Source organism: Leishmania major, chromosome 22 (genome assembly GCF_000002725.2).
Source record: "Leishmania major strain Friedlin complete genome, chromosome 22".
NCBI classification, from domain to species: Eukaryota; Euglenozoa; class Kinetoplastea; order Trypanosomatida; family Trypanosomatidae; genus Leishmania; species Leishmania major.
In genome coordinates, this window is record NC_007263.2 from 195,314 (window position 1) to 211,747 (window position 16,434).

General features: G+C 62.0%; 5 protein-coding genes across 5 annotated transcripts; all 5 read right to left on the reverse strand.

Moving 5' to 3' along the window:
- Positions 1 to 1,101: 1,101 nt before the first annotated feature.
- Positions 1,102 to 2,640, reverse strand: LMJF_22_0500 (conserved hypothetical protein; the record flags this gene model as incomplete). Its single annotated transcript, XM_001683150.1, has 1 exon — positions 1,102 to 2,640. The coding sequence occupies one exon, from the start codon at positions 2,638 to 2,640 to the stop codon at positions 1,102 to 1,104; it is 1,539 nt and encodes a 512-aa protein (XP_001683202.1).
- Positions 2,641 to 3,378: 738 nt separating this feature from the next.
- Positions 3,379 to 5,124, reverse strand: LMJF_22_0510 (conserved hypothetical protein; the record flags this gene model as incomplete). Its single annotated transcript, XM_001683151.1, has 1 exon — positions 3,379 to 5,124. One exon carries the CDS (start codon positions 5,122 to 5,124, stop codon positions 3,379 to 3,381), a length of 1,746 nt encoding a protein of 581 aa, XP_001683203.1.
- Positions 5,125 to 6,341: 1,217 nt separating this feature from the next.
- Positions 6,342 to 9,746, reverse strand: LMJF_22_0520 (conserved hypothetical protein; the record flags this gene model as incomplete). Its single annotated transcript, XM_001683152.1, has 1 exon — positions 6,342 to 9,746. The coding sequence occupies one exon, from the start codon at positions 9,744 to 9,746 to the stop codon at positions 6,342 to 6,344; it is 3,405 nt and encodes a 1,134-aa protein (XP_001683204.1).
- A 1,275-nt stretch (positions 9,747 to 11,021) lies between these two features.
- Positions 11,022 to 12,344, reverse strand: PAR45 (putative peptidyl-prolyl cis-trans isomerase; the record flags this gene model as incomplete). Its single annotated transcript, XM_001683153.1, has 1 exon — positions 11,022 to 12,344. The coding sequence occupies one exon, from the start codon at positions 12,342 to 12,344 to the stop codon at positions 11,022 to 11,024; it is 1,323 nt and encodes a 440-aa protein (XP_001683205.1).
- Positions 12,345 to 12,946: 602 nt separating this feature from the next.
- LMJF_22_0540 (conserved hypothetical protein) lies at positions 12,947 to 15,622 on the reverse strand (the record flags this gene model as incomplete). Its single annotated transcript, XM_001683154.1, has 1 exon — positions 12,947 to 15,622. The coding sequence occupies one exon, from the start codon at positions 15,620 to 15,622 to the stop codon at positions 12,947 to 12,949; it is 2,676 nt and encodes an 891-aa protein (XP_001683206.1).
- Between the last annotated feature and the right edge of the window lie 812 nt (positions 15,623 to 16,434).

A 16,434-nucleotide genomic window follows, 5' to 3' on the forward strand; every position in this document is an offset into this window, starting at 1 on the left:
AAAACAGGGTGGGGAAGGGAGACATAGGCATGACGAAACTCTTGGAGTGCGCGAAGGCAGCGGATAACTTCCCTGCAAGCTTGTCAAGTTGTTCTTGTTTTCCGATGTAACGACAACGCGGAGAGGGAGGAGAGCGAAGTGCGGGATATGACATGTCATCCCCAACATAGCCCCAATCGTCGTTTAAGGGGAGAGAGAGAGGAAAGGCAGAGAAGACGACCCAAAAAGAGAGGGAGCGTGGGCGTGGCGAGGCAAGGCGGCGGGAAGAGGGGGGAGAGGAAGGGAGAGAGGGGGGGAGGGGCTTGACGTCTTCGCCCCCCCTCCTCCCCCCGCCTCTCTACTGCTTCCACTGCCGTGCAATCTCGATCACGCACGTTCCCTCACTTCTTCTGTTCTCCGTCCCACTCTTCCCACTCGCTCGGCACGACGTGGATAACCGCACGCCCCCTGTGAGGCCTTTTAGGCGTGTCCTTGCGCATGTACGTGAGTCTCGCATGGGCACACTCAAGTCGCTCAAACATGGGAAGAAAGTGCCCAGAGAGAGAGAGAGAGAGATCAAGAGAAACGGACTCGTGTATATATACATGTATATATATATATATAACAGCGAGCGCGTGTACCAGAACAACAGAGAAACACAAGCAAACGAACCACGACGAGGAGAGAACGGAGCCGGAATTGAGCTCACTGCTGAAGTCTGCCGGCATGCGAGAAGGTGCACGACCCACATGCCCACAGACGAGAGCGTGCGTGCGTAACGCCAAGGAAGGCGAACGCAAGGCCGGAGACGCGACAGCACCCACCTTGTGCAAGCCCACCTCCTCATCTCCCCCACCTGTGTCTCGAGGGACCTAACACAGCAACAAAGAGCAGCAAGCCAACGACGATATCACAATACCATTCAAGATGCTGAAGCGGCACCAGGCAGAGGGGGGAGGAGGTAAGCGCCGGCCGTGGCTGGAAGGTAGCGGGGGAAGGGGGAAAGGGGGGCTGATGAGCTCTGTCCCAACTCCACAGTGAACAGACCACAGAAGGTGAGCAGGGGGAGACCGCATGGCTTCAGAGGGAGGGGGTAGCGGCTCTTGTCGCCTACCCACGGTTTCATCGTCGCGGGTCGATGTTGGCCTTCTCGATGTAGTCGCCCAGCTTACCTGAGACGTTTGTTATGGTTGCCGCCGGCGGCCTCCACGGTAGCACACCGTTGTACGATGTCGGGTCGCGCGGGTCGGGCCTCATGAACGACTTCTGGAAGGCCTCTGAGCACGTCTCTAGCACCTCAAACGGCGAGGCGACCGTCGGGTCGCTCTGGCACTTCCACACAGCCTTGCTCTTGTGCTCATCCATCTGGTCCTTGTCCGACGCGCCGCTGATCACGCGACTGAAGGTGGTCAGTAGCTGCACGCACTTGCCCTTGTTGTCGATCGTCTCTTCGTTGTAGCGGCGAAGAGCGTTCAGGGCGCGGCCTAGGTCCGTCTTGATGAGGTGCTCGCGGCCCACACCCATGAACGCAGTGAGGTCCTCCGTCGCAGCGATGCTGCCTTCCATCGGTAACGATACCAGGATATCCAGCGCCGTTGTGCGCAGCTCGTACGGCGCTGGATCAGCGCGGTCGACATCATACAGCCAGTAGCTCAGCTCCTGCAGGATGCCCGCCTCGACGAGCGGGCCCACCATGTACCCCTGCCGGCACCGAGCCTGCACAATGCTCTTGAGAGCTACGCGGTTGAGCGGGAAGGCGTTGGGGAGGGTGTTGCGGCCGCGAATGATGTCTTCGTCCAGCTGTCGAGCCTTCGCCATCGCAGAGACCAGCTCCTTGGCAATAGCGGCGAGCTCCGCAGAACTCGTCTTGCGCTGCGCCACCTTTTTGACCGCCCTTTCAGTCCGCATCTTGGCCTCGCGCAGGGCCGCCTTCTTCAAACGCGCCTCGATGGCGGCTGCCGCGTCAGAGAGATCGGCCGCCGGCACCAGCCCGAGCTCGCCGTCCGCCATGTTCAGGAACATGCTCCCCTCACCGTTGTCGTCGTCGTGGTCGTCCCTGCGCGCCTTGGTGCCCTTCTTCTTACGGCTGCCGCTTGCCTTCTGGTGCTTGGACGCCTTCTCTTTGCCCTTCGACTTTTTCGAGCCGGCCTTCTTGCTGCGCTTGTGCGTGTCCTTCTTCGACCGGGCGGTCTTGTGCAACTTCTTCCACCGCTTGTACAGCCTCTTGCCCAACTGCTTTGCCGCCTTCTTATCCCCGATGCTCAGCAGCATCACGTCATCCGTGTGGCCGCCCTCCACTGCACCGGCAGCCGCCCCGGCGTGGCCTTCCGCGCCAGAGGACGCGCCGCCGTCGCGAAAATCCACCGCATCCTCCGCCTGCCCCTCATCTTTGTCAGCGGCGTCGCTGCCGTCATCTTCTTCGTCGCCGCCACCTTGCCCTGCTTCAGCGTCGTTGTTGTTGTTCTCTTCTGCGCCCGCGATGGCTGCGCGAAGGACGTGCTCGAAGGTCCAGCCACTACCGTCATCCGTGTCCGCGCCTGCAGCCACCGGACTGCCGGACACACACCCCATGTAGCCGCTCGCCACGACTGAACCCTCGCTGTCCGCGTGAACGGGGAGCGAGGCGGGCACCAGACCCAGAATCGAGTCTTCCTCCTCCATATCCTGACGAATTTGGGACGCCGCCGAGAAGTAAATGAAGCACGAGCGTACAGACGACGCCCAAAACAAAGTGTTAATGTCTTAGACCTGCCTCCCACAGACACGTGCACCACGGAGGGGGCGGAACGAGCGGGAGGAGGGGGGAGGAAGGGCCTTGGTTCGCCGTCTCCACAAGAGCAAATTGCTGTGTATGGGGTATCTGTATGTATGGGCTCACGTACTCTGTGAACGCGTCCGCCAGCCGTGTGGATCAGCACCGTGAGGGGGCGCGGGCGGGCGTACACGCACGAGAGACAGAAGGTGCGGACACACACACACACACACACACACACATATGCAGACGTAGAAAGACGCATGTGCCAAGGAAGACGGTGAGGGGATCAAATGCATGAATGAGAGCGAGTCGGCGAGAGAGAGGTCATGCGCACATCTCGAACAGCACTCGCGCGGCACCGGAGCGGCACTATGGACCCCCGGCGCCGCGTGTGTGCTAGCCGTGTTCCTGAAGCGATGCCTGCCTCGGCAACCTGCTCGGAAGAAACGTGCACACAACTGACAGCCACGAGGAGAGCCGTCAGTTTGTGTGTGGGGGAAGGAGTGGAAGAATAGCAGTAGCAGGGACGAACATGACTAGCCAGACACATACGCAGATACCGACGCACGCACAGACCCACCAATTCCGCGTACACAAACTACGCAAACGCCGTCGTCACAGCCCTCAGCGGCCAGTGCTAGGATCTACAGGTACCGCCACTGGCAGCTCTGCATCCATGAACCAATGTACTGCATGTTGCAGGGTGTGCCAGAGGAGCACGTCAGCACTCCCGATGATCGACGCGAGCCACGAGAAGGGGGCCAGAGAGGCCCACTCGGACGGCTCTGGCGATTCTGCAGGAGGTTATCGGTACCGCCGACCCGCGTGCCGGCAGCTTCGCCAACAGTCGTCTTCATGAGGTGCACACGGTACCGCCATGCCACGCTGAAAGGGAGGAGGAGCCCATCGTGCCGTGAGGTGGCGCCGTTCCTAGCATCGCACGCCTCCATGTGGCGGTCGCCGTGCCGCAGCGGGCGCCACACAGCATCCCATTCGACGTAGGCTACAGATAACTGCACGTCATGGAGGGAGACGGGCGGTGCCTGCGAGAGCCACGTGCGCGCCGAGTGCTCAGCTGCGCCATCGGCTCGCGCCGCTTTCGTTCCTGGCTGACGCTCGGCCTCACCGCTGACCTCGCTGAAGCGCTCCGCCGGTACCTGCGCCAGGGACCACGCGGCGTGAGAGACGGGCACGATTGGCGACGGATGCATGTGGGGAGAGCGCAGCCGCTGTACCAGGTCTGACGCAGCAAGCACCATCGCAGGAGATGGTAAGGCACCGCAACCGTTGCTTCGGCTCCGTGGACGCCCGCCCGAGAGAGAGCTCAAAGAAGTCAGACTTTCTGACGGCGACGAGGAGGAAGGCCAGCAAGCGCCACCACCACTGCCATCACTTCTCGCCACGCTCCCTCCCGCCTCCACCACCATCACCGCACACTTGAGACGACGCTGCAGAAGGCACAGCACGTAATGCAGAAGCGGGATGGTCTGACCGGACGCGCGCTCGAGCAGCGCAGACGTCGACGTTGGCCCCATAAACCCGTCCACGATACACAGCGGTACGATGTCTGCCTCATGAGGCGTGGAGGTGCGAGCAGCCGTGGGGGACGACGCGGCAGCGGATAGAGCTGCCAACGATGAGGCAGGAGCAGCAGCGGCAGCAGTGGTGACCGTCACCGCACCGGAATCCGTGAAAGACAGCGAGGACGGAAACACCAACTCGCCCCTCATCTGCTGCTCCCTCGACACACGCGGCTGCTCACTGCCGCGCGAACCTGTTACACCACACACAATTGAGGAGGGCGAGTTTGGCATGTCTGCTGGAGCCGAAGTCTTTGGCGCATCGTCCTCTACGGTAACGGTGGGGAACGTGTAGGCCTGGCACACGGCGTAGAAGTCTTCCATGGAAGTGCAAGGCAGCACCTCAACTCGCCGTACAGCGTCCAGCACCGCTCGCTGACGGACTCGGAGTTGGGCTTCGGAGCTGAGCGACTGCAACCACGGTTCCGACGACGCCGTACGAGCAGAAGCCGGTGACGAGGCAGTGCGCTCTGCACAGCCCACCTGTGTGACGTTGTCGGCATGGTGCAGCCTTGCGGTGTCGGCTTGCCGCGCACTTAGTGCCTCTTGCCGCCGTGGCTGCAACGCCATCCACTGCCTCTCGATGGTCACCGCAAACCTTGCCAGCGAGAAGGCTTGACTCGTCGGGGCGCTGAGGAACAGCACACGACCGCCGCGCAGCGCGTGTGCGGCGGCCACCTCGTAGGCTAAGCGCTGCTCAGCCGCTTGCGACGCACAAGAAGAGATGAGCGCTCCCTCGCCAGTCGCGGATGCACGCGTCGGCGACGGTGCGGCGGCAGCGGCAGTGGTAACCAAGCAGACGGAATTCATACCCAGCTCAGCGCACGCGTCGCCTGTGGTGCCCTCGCTGGCAGCCGCGGTAACATTGAACGCTGTTGCCGGCGAAACGGAAGGTGTATCTTTATCGGTGTCAGAATCGCAACTGCTGGCGACGTGCTGTAGCGTGAAGACGTGCGGGGGCAACAGTTGTACCGGAATCGCATGAAGTCTCTGGACGACCGACCTGGCACTCTCTCGGTGACGGTAGCGAGGGAGAGCTGCGGTGGTAGTGGTGGGCATCTTGGCAGAGAAAAAAAAGCCCGCGCGCACGGTTTGCACAACTGAGTCGGTGCCGGGTTTTGTTTACGTCTTCGTTTGTCGGCACCTCTGATGCAGAGCATCGGTAGAGTAGCGTAGGCCTTCCTCTCCCCCGAGTTTGTGTCTCTCTCTGTGTGTGTGTGTGTAAGAGAGCGAGGCGTCAGCGATAGTCATGGCATCGGCGCTTGCGTTTGCTTACCCTCTGCCGTTGTTGCTGTTTCTTCGGTCGAGGAAAAGACTTTATTCGTGAGCGGAGGAGAAGTGAATGCGCATGTCCTCCGACGGATGGCATGCACGCGCACACGCACGCAGACTCCGCCTGAGGCATTCCCGTGTCAAGGAGCGAAAGCAAGGCAAACAGGCGCCCAGAAAGTTCAGAAGAGTCGCATGCGGGATGGGCACAACGAATGAAGTGTCCGCCTGTGCGCGAGTGCCGCGCGCCTCACCAAAGGGCCGTCTGCTGCTCGCAGTACAACCGTGCCCCCGAGCGAGCAGCTAGCCAGGGAAATCGAGAGAGCATGGGAGCAAGGCAGTTACAAGGAACAGCGACAGCCTCAGTCGCCTTGCGTACGCCGGTGCAGTCTGTACCCTCCGACACGCCCGAGCTCACATGCACGTGCATGAGCCCTAAAACTCACTCCTTTGTGTGTGTGTGTGTGTGTGTGTGTGTGTGTGTGCTTGGTGGCAAGGTGTCTAGCGAGACGAACGAGGAAGAAGGTCAGCCGCTCTGCCGCCGCCCTCCTCCCCTCCCCTCTCTCTCTCCATCTTTCTCCCCTGTCATGACAAGTGAAGAGAGAGGGAACACACGAAGGAGGGGAGGGGGGACCGCGCGCTACCCCGCACGCACGCCCACGCAGAGAAATACACACACACGCAGCAGTTGTTGCTTATTTCAATGAAAAAGCAGAAGCGTCGTGGCTGTGTCGCACCTCGCGCCTCTCGACCTCGTTTCAGAGAGGTCCGTCCGTCTTGAGAAACAGTGCGACCATGTCCTCGACGCTTGGGAAGTAGTCGGATTCGTCGTCGTCGTCGTCGACCTTTCCAGGTGGCACGGCCGCCGCCACTGCCGCTGCCTTGCTGTGTGGGCCAACATACCAGCCGGGGAGGGGCTCACCAGCGCCGCCGGTTGCCGCACTGCCCCTTGTCCTTGCGGCGGCCTCCGCGTTCTGGAGACGCAGACGACGGCGCAGCTCGCGTGTCTCGGCGACGCAGACGTTCTCATAGAACGCCCGTGCGCACACAACAATCTGGTCAAGGCTTATCTCACTCCTCAGCCCGTTCGTGAACTGTAGGAGCGTCTCATACGCTTGTATGTGAGTTATGATCTGTGCGGCGAGCGCGCCGAGTAACGCCACCGTGACGACCACCTCGTACGACGTGGTGTATGGGCAAGCGAAGAGCACATCCCAGAAGCGCATCGTGTCCTCGATGCTCGGCAGATCGCGCTTGAAGCAGACGAGTATCCAGCGGAAGCAGAATGACATGTCATCGGCCATGCAGTTCTTCTTGAGATGCGTGTACAAGCCCGGATGGAAGTGCCGCGTCAGTACCTGTGCTTGGTACAGCTTGCGCTGCAGCCCCTTCACAGCCGCGTAGGGCGCGCCCGCCGTGCGCCCCTCAATGACAAAGTTCGCCGACATGTGCTCACTCAGTATCTTGCGGAAGCACATGAACATGGCGGCCTCAGACGCCGGCGACAGATGTGGTGCCGGGGGCAGTGAGGGTAACGCGGCAAGCAACACCACTGCCGCTACATCGCTCATGCCCTGGCTGTAGCCAAGATCCATGTCCAGCATCACATGCGCCAGCAAGAGCTCCTGCAGCACGCGGAGCATGTCGGAGTCATCCTCGCGAAAGGCCGGGTGCGCCCGGTCGGTCCTCTGTACATCCTTCACGATGGATTGCTTGGCGTACCGGTAAGTGGCGAAGTGCGCCTCCTGCTCCGGCAGAAACGATTTCCACTGTGAGGTGAGGCGCGTGTAGAGCGCCTCGCCACTTCGGAGCGCCTCGGCTTGCTCGGCCTCGGTCGAGCCTACGCGGTAGGCTCCGAGTAGGTAGCACCAGACCTCGAAGCGGATGCTGCTGTCCTTCAGCCCTCCTCGCTCGTACACAGCTTGACGGAAGGCACGATAGCGGTCCGCGTTCAGCCTCCTTGTCTGAGGCGGCAGGGCTGTCGAAGTCGCACCGTGTGTGTTGTGGCTCTCCGGCAGGTCCCCGTGCTGGTGTGGATGGCGCTGCTGCTCCGGAGGAACGTCGAAGACGCGCTCCCAGTCCGCCGCGGTCACCGGCGATGGTGTGCGGCTTCCGCCATCCACTGGGAGGACCGGCCGTGGAGGAGAGTAGCATGCGCCAAGCCGTATGGCCGTCATCTCGTCCGTGAGATCCTCAAAAGAGGAGGCGCTGGAATAGTCCTGCGCTTCGTCCGGCGAGTTCGTCGCCGACGCCCGTGCGCGTGTGGCGCTGCTGACCCTTCTGTCTCCCCTGCCACGACGATCATCGGTGTGGTCTGCCTCCTGCTCGAACTTCGTCAACGCGGATGGCCAGTGCGGCGCGACCCCGCCCACGGCTTCGTAGCGCGAGTTGGAGGTGTAGTTCGAGAGCATGTCGCCGACGCCGCGGGCGCCACTGCGGAAGAGCGCATGGGTGGAGAGCCGCTGGCGCCAGCCGTGCATCTCGTCCTCTGGCGGCTGCGTCGGCTGGGCGCCAGCGCTGCTTGTGCTTCCCCCTGCTGGTGATAGCGGAAGCCCCAGATGCACGCTGCCCAATCGGTGCACCCCGTGCGACGCCGGCAGCTCAGATGGATTCGAGGCACCTCGGATTCGTGACGGCGACCAGGTGCTGATTCCGTCGGCACTTGTAGCTCCATTTGCACCATCCTGCAGGAGCAGAGACAAGTTATTGCGGCTGCCACGGCACGCGTAGACGAGCCCAGGCGAGTGCTGCCGCAGTGCTGCCATGCATCGCGTGATGCCGCCTTTGTGGAATACGAAGGAAACGGACACTGTCGGGGCAGAGGGGCGCGATGAGAGAGCGACAGCACCACTGCTAATCTCCGACGGTGACGTGAGCGCACACCCTGGCGAATTGCTGCCAACACGCACAAAGACATCCGACGGGCATTTCGCTGCATAGACAGCCGCGCCTGACTCCAGTTGCAGTGTCAGCATCTGCACACGACGATCTCGTGGCGTCAACATGTCGGTGACGCTGCTCTCCGCCTCATGGATATCGCGTACAGCGAAGCAGAGGCACCCTGGCAGCTGTGTGCTGCCGCCGGCAATATCTTCGGTGCTTTCAGCAGTGGTGCTTGCGGCAGAGGCAGCCTTCTGAGGGGCAGTGGCGGTCGAAGTCATGCGCTGTGGATCGCGGCGGAGCGAGGGCGTGCCAAGTGGTGCCGCAGCTAAGGTGTAGAGAGCGTCCCCCACTTGCCCCATGTCCGTGGTGTCGACCGCCCCTGTAGTAGCAGCATCACCTGCAACCCACAGTACAACAGCGACGGTATTGTTCTGCTTCCCTACAGAAGCTTCGACAGCGGCTGCGCCCGGTGATTGACGTTGCGGCGACTGCGGCGGAGTTGAGTTCGCGTCCGCCCCTCTGCATCCCACCAGTGCCGCATTCAAGGCGTTCCTCACGTCCTCTCCGGCCGTCTGCAGCGCCTGCGGAGATGCGGGCAGCTCCATGACGCGCTGCCCTGTCGGGGAAGACAACTGTGGTAGCTGAATGCCTCCCACTGTGGCCACCGAGCTTGGACCTAGACCTGAGGTGGACACGCTCCTGTCATGGTTGCTGAGACTTTCCGGCTCCTCGCGCACCTCCTCTGTATGGTCCGTGTGGTCAAGGGTGCTTATGGCAGTTACCGTAGCAGTCGTTGGCGACGCCTGCACTGAACTCTCTCCGGTTGAGCCGTCCCGGGCGTCCACAATGCTAGGATTTTGTGAGGTGCAGAAAGCCGGCGCTTCGTTGGCGAAGGCAAACTGCCGCTGCGACGGCGCCGACGTGGCAGCGACGGCAGAAATCAAGTTCCACGTGTCCTCCGGCAGCTCGCACACGTACATGCGACCGTGCGCTTGAGTTGGAGTCGACGCCTGCGGCTGTGACAGAGGCCAGGGGAGCTGCAAGAGCTGCGGGGATGGCGTGCGCACAACCACTGTAGCAGTCGGGATTACGCGGGTGATGCCGCCGCCACCAGCGCTGTGATTGTCCGCCTCCGGAACGACGACAGAGCCGCGAAGTACACGCCTTGACGAGAGAGCCGCTCCGCTCGCTGCCTCGGCCAACGAGATCTGCTCAAAGACCTCGTAGCGGCGATGCTTCTCGTTGAGAAGCTTCAATAAGCCTTGGGCGGAGAGCGACATGGCTGAGCAACAACAGAAAAAAAAAGCAACGGATGAGGATGCTGTCGTATGCGCGCGATGCTACACCGGTGGTGTATGAAGGATCCAAGGGGCGCGTGCAACGTGTCCAGCTCTCCTGGAAGCAGTGACGACGGGGGGGGAGGAAGAGGGGAAGGTGGTGGGGCACACACGACAAACCCTCGCGTGAGAAACGACCCCAAAACACGAGAAGGCAGACGTCGACGGCGAGGGCGTGTGAGACGCACGGCAGTATGTGCCCGCAAGACGATACAAAAACAGAGGACAGGTGCACGCTCTGGCAAGAAATAGAGCGGAGGCTACGATCTTAAGAAAGGGTGCCTATATTTTGAAGAAGCAGCAGAAAGACGTACACCACGCGGCGGGATGGGCCATGCGCGAGGCGGCCGGCACGTGAAGCGGAGGTGCGAGTATGGGTGCGGGAGTATGGGTTTCGGTGGGTGGCCACGAGGCGGTTCAGTGAGACGTATAGCGTCACCACAACAACAGCGACAGCGACTCACACCTAAGAGAAAAGGATATGGTCGTGTAGATGTGTGCGCGAGTGCACGTGTCGAGTGCTTGTATGGGCGCGTGCGTGTGCGCCTTGACCACTTCACCTTGCGTTTGCGTGTTGCGCCACCAGCACCTCGTCCTCTGTCTTCCTCCTCTGCGCGTGCGCCCAGAGAAGAGTTGCCGAATATGAAGTGCGAGATTGAAATATGTTGTGGTTTGGAGGTGTGTGCGCGTTGTGCGAGTTGATATGTGTGGGCTCCGCGAACGACGCGCGCTGCTTAGCGGCGAGATGACGACACAAACAGGTATGCGTGAGAGAGAAAGCCGAGGTTCACGAGAGCGGCGTGACCAGGAGAGAGAAGGAAGAAGAGGATCGGAGAGAAACACGGATGGGCAGCTACTCACAGGCAGCACATAAGCATCGGAACGGCGTCCTCGGATGCCGCAACGACCGTAATACGAAAGGATTATGGCCGCTCTCACAGTGAAGAAAACGACGAAGGCGCCGTCAACGGCCACAGCGCCGTCCCCCTGCCTTTGGTTGGCCTCACCGCGGCTATCCTTCATCCACCCCGCCCCCCACTCCACCCGCGAAATACGCCAGGACAGACACACACGAAAAATGAGCCGTAGCTGCTCACCTATTTTTTTCTTTTGCGTTGGCCTCTTCCTCCACCCACGCCATCGTACTACGCACGCGCAGGTAAAAGGATAACTGCGGCCCATACACGCAGCCTGGCCTCAGCACTCACGCGGGCACGCTCAATCGCAGCGGTACAAGAGATGGATACCGAGCTGTGTCTCCACCGGCGCGCTCACCTCGCCGCGGCGCAGCTTAAACGCCGCCTCGTCGATCTCGTCCGCGAAGGTGCCCTTCTCGACCACTCCCAGATCGCCGCGCTTCTTCTTCGCTGACACCTCACAGTACTCGTCGACAGCCGCAACGAACTCCTCGGGGGTCCATGGCGAGAAGCCAAGCGCCGGAGCGACTGGCACTCGCCGCTGATGATCGGCCAGAATGTAACGCGCCATGTCGAGTGCGTCGGCGCGAGAGCGGGTGATGATCTCGCCTTTGTTGCGCCCGCGCGAGATAGGGTTCTCAACGTCTTTGTGCTTGATGACGAGCTGGAAGAGGTGAATGGGGGCATACTCCGCCGCTGCAGAGGCAGTCGCAGCTTCTGCCGGCGAGCCGCCGGTTGCATCCGCAGCTGTATGCATTACAGTCGTCGCCGCAGGCTCAGTCATCCGTCCAACAGCGCTGGTGACGGCGCCGTGAGCACTGGAAGTGGCAGCCTCTGCAGTCACGGAGCATGTTCTTTGCTCGCTTGCTACCTGTCCTTCGGGGGCCGGGGGCACAGCGGCATCGGCGCTGGTGGACGAAGTGACCACAGCACTTGGCGCTGTCGCCGAGCAAGTGGCAGTGCCGCCGGCGACAGCAGCAGAGAGCGACACCTTATCTGCTTCGCAGAGTCCACTGTCCGTCGACGCCAGCCCCGACCCGTGCTGCTGCGCCGCCTTATCTTCGTCACCTTCCTCGCGAAGGCGCTTCAGCTGCGGCGGCGCCCCCGCGCGGAGCTCGTAGGTGCGCGTGCTGTAGCCAAACTGCAGCACCGATCCGACCGCGATAGGGATGGGCTTGCGCGGCTCCACACGCTTCCCTTCGAGTCGCACCCCGTTGGTGGAGCCCAGGTCAAGCAGCACAAAGCAGACGTGCTCCTTGTTGAAGATCAGCGCGGCGTGCACGGAGCTGATGGAGGGGTGCTCCAGCACGTAATCGCACACTGGGTTCTTGCCAAAGAGGTAGTACGGAAACCTCTGCAGGCCAAGGGCAGGATACGGCACCTTGCCTCGCACACAGTGAAGATGGAAAGGCCGCGACGGCAGACCTGCCCATGCAGGGCAGCGGAAAATCGAGGCTTGCTTGTTCAGCTTGACCGGGTCTGTCGCGGTGATGATGTGTGGCGGCAGAGACTGTGCGGCCTCGTGCAGTGGGATCGCGACAGCCGGGGGGGCCTGCTCGGCGTCGGCAGAGACAGTCTCCGCCGCCCGCGCTAGCTTCGCCACGTGTGCTTGGAAGCTGCTCATGGTCACCTCAAGTGCCACACGTACGGACGACGCACATCTACAAGAGAACAATCGGGAGAAAGAGACAGAGACGTAGTTTAATCAAGCGCGTACGCACCGGTAGGGGCTTTGCTCAAGTGCGCTGCGCGCAGTGCACGAGTCGCGTCGAGCCGTTGCCCCTCCTCCTCCTCACCGCTTGTCATCGTCATACTACAGCCGCCATCACAACTAAGGACAACACGGTACGCCGCAAGTGCGGGCAGAGAAGGTACAGCACGCCACGCTGGAGAACGGGAGAGGAAGAGGAAGAAACGAGAGACCAACTTTCGCGCAGGCCCTGCAGAGCTCGACGGAACGCTGCGCTGTACGGTGTTGGACCGGAGCATGCGACGGTTGGCGGCCCCACGGATACGGAGATGAACAAGGGGGTGGTGGCGCTGACGCAAGGTTGCTGTTGCTGTTCGCAGACCGGAAGAGGGGGTGGAGAGAGGGAGAGAGCTGCCCTCTGACTTATAAAAAAAACGTCTGCGAAATCCGTCGCGCGAGTGTGTGGCGCGCTGCGAGGACGCGCACGCGCACAGACGCGTGACCAGCCATGACGGTGCCACCCGCCCCGCACAAACTCATACGGCGCTCTTGCCATTCCACTTGATGACGTTTTCCTTGTGCGCCAGCGAGCTGTTCCGGCGCGGGTTCCATCCTCGGTAGGGGTTGCGCAGATCGCGCATCACTTTCGGCTGCATCGTGAAGGGGTGCGGTGTGCGCTTGTGGTTCGCAAAAACCATCTCGCCGCCGCGACCGAAGAAGTCCCATCCGCTCGCATGATCGTGCAAGCCTTTTGGAATCGGTCTCGGGTCCCGCTCGGCGTCGGCGTGGCTGCCCGTGAAGGCGTCGCGGCGACGCTCGTGCAGACGGACGTAGTCGCGGCGCATCGCGTCATCGGCGAGAGAGGTGAGCGTGGCGGCGCTGGATCGGCGACCCGGCCGGGTAGGGACGTTGAGGGGGCCTCCTCTGAAAGCAGAGGCAGCGGTAGGGGTATGCCACTTCATGTCAAGGAGGGACAGTGCTGTGGTGCTCACGGTGTTGGCACGCGTGTGGGACTGCAAGGAATCGACGCTGCCGTTGAGCGGTACCGTGTCATCCGACTTCATCGTGACGGCAGTGGAAGACACCGTGGCGGTGCCCGAGTCGTTCTCCAACACAACACGGCCCTCAACGATAGCGCAGCTGCTTGGCGTGTTGCCTTCGCCCCCTGTGGCAAAGTGACGCACCACCTCCGGCGGAAACAAGTGAGGTAGCCGCTGCACCATGTCGTGCCGCCGTGCCGGCGAGGAGCACAACGCGAACGCGGCATAACCGAGCACCACCAGCTCCGCCTTCCGAGCCTGATGCTCTGCAGACACGTACACTGGTGCCTGGCGCTGCGAAGCCGCCACCATCATCGGCGTACGCGCAAGAAGGTCGAAGACGCGCTCGACTTGCCCCACCTGCAGCAGCGCCGGTCCCACGGCAGCCATTACGAAGTCGGTGAGCACCATGTCATCTCGAAGAAGGAGAAGATCATCAAGGAGGCGAACCACGGTGACGGGGACAGCGGATGCCGACAGCCGCAGCTCAAACTCCTCGCTGGCGGCGTGGGATTGCGGCGGCAGCTGTTCGTGATTGCACCCTTCGGATGCCGTCGTTGTGGAGGTGGGTGTCGACTTCCTTGTTCGCACCAGCAGCGGCGCCGCAGCGGCGGGGAGGGACGAGAACAAAATGTTCAGCGTGGTGGCATCGAGTCGAAGGACTGGTGCTGTGATGGGGGTCTCGCCGTTCGCGGATGCAGCCCATGGGCCACCGCTGCTTCCCGTGGAAGACGACAGCACTTGAAGGTCAGCGAGGGTAGCAGTGACGTACACGGTGGCGGGCCTGTTCAGGAAGAGGTGGCAGAACACGGAAAGAGACTCCTTCCAGCGCCGGTGGGACGCGAACAGGTTCAGCAACTCGTGCACGTCCTCCAGCGGCGGGGGGCGCGTGAGACGGCAAGGGTTGCCATCACGACATCTGCCCATGGCATCCCTGTCAACGGTAGATGCAGCTTCTAGCACAGGGCCATATAGGTGCTCCCAGCAGCAGAGCGCATCCCGAAGCTGCGAGTGCGAGCCCGACTCACTGCCGCCCCGGCAGAGGCAGCGAAAAAGCTGGCGCACCGCCTCGCGGCTGAGTGCTTGCAGCATTGGCTGTGCTGGCGGCGCCGCTGCAGAGCGCGGCGTCACCTGCTGGCCTTCTGTTCTGCTGGAACCCTCCGAAGAGGCAAAAAGATGTGCGCCACCAGGCGACAGGGCCGGCGTCTTTGAGCTGGCCGTGTCGTGGAAGAGGGAGCTGATCGTCCGACGCGATGGCGAGCCGCGAGTAATGGCGTGAGGGTGGTCGTCAGCGGCGGATGCACTGCTTGCCGGCCCACGTGCATCGCCGGCGAAGTTTTGGGCACGCTTCCAATCGCCTCGCCGAGCAGCCGCCTCGGCAAGCCATCGTCGAGCGTCGGCGTCCTCGATGCGGCTGCGGTGGTGCCGTGATGCCGGCGCGCCATCCGCATCTTCTTTGGTGCCATCCACCTTCAAGTAGGTCTCGTACAACTTTGTCGCCTCCTCCAGCTGCGCGTGCCGGCACAGGACGGGCAGCAGCAACGTCGCCATGTGCTGCATCGTCGCCGACGAGAAGCGGAAGCGGCGCGCAGCGAGATGGAATGTGTCGAGGGCGCTGCTTGGCTGGTCAAGAGCGCAGTACGACCACACAAGGGTGACCCACAGGGAGCGGTTTGACGGAATCTCACCAGCGTAGGCCCTGTCGCGCAACGCGTCCACAGCTGGCAGTATGTCGGCGGCCCCCTCACTGCCTGCTGGCATTTCAGTAGGCGTGCTGGGCAGCTGCTGGCCGTCGCCGCTAAAGACCCGGGCCTCTGCGCCGTCGCGGCCCCCACGTGACTGCGTCGGACACGGAGGCGCGAAGGCAGACGACGGAAGCGTGACTCGCTCAGCGTAGGGGCCGTGGTGCTCCACCATATCCCTCAGCACCATTTTGAAGTGCTCGGGGGTGCGACCGAGACGTGCGTAGCCGGCATTCAGTACCTCAAGCGCGCGAATCCAGTTATGGCTGTCCAGTGGCAGAACAAGACGCCGATCGATCGCCTTACGACTGTACGCGGCGCGCATGTCGGCGCGGTTACGGAATCGCGAAGCTGCTACCGCCCACACAGACGGCTTCCAAAACTGCGTCGCGTAGGAGCCATGACGGCCAGACACCTGAATGGACGACATCGCTCGCGGCGTCACCTGTGAAGCGCCGGACGGAGCGAGAAGAGGGAGGAGAGACTGCCCCACCTAATCAAGTCAGCGATCCAAACAGCGCCGTCGCCAAACTAAAAGGACAGACAAAAACACAGAAAAAAGGGCGAGACAGCGTCGTGGAGTGCCAGGAGGGGAAGTCAGAAGGGGATGGCAATCAAGCGCATGCCCCTACCTCTGCACGTCACAGAGTCAAGCGCAGCTACTGCGCCCCGCACCGCCGCCGTCGGCACCCGAGAAGTCAAGGGAAAAAGAGCGGAGCGATCGATGAAAGGACTAGAATGACGAAGGAGTCGCACACCAAGACATTGAAGCGAAGCGCCGTATGTGGCAGCAGCAGAACGTCGCTGCAATTCTTTCGTTTTAGCATCGTTCACGGATGCGCAGCAGTGGGCGCCCTCCTCCCTCACCCCACATGCGCGGCGCACGCACGTATGTGCGAGTGGTCTTCCTCTGTGCATGCATATTTGATGCCGAACCCCCCTGAAGCAGCTCTTCTTGTTTTGGCTCCCTGTGTGCGTATCTCTCCAGAGCACCACGTACGCATCCACACAGCCCTTACGCGCGGTCGGCGAGCGAAAGCATGGTGAGACACGTTCTCCTCTCTGCCGCAACCTCCCTTCCGTCTCCGACGCCGGTCCACTGCGCTCAGCCTCAGAACAAGCGGGGACACCCCGACCGGCAGCGAGAGAGGGATTTAAGCAACGACACGATGGAAATAATAAGAGCGCCGCAATGTGCGGTGTGCTCCTTCTCAGCCGTCTTGGGTTTTTCGGTGTGGGTGC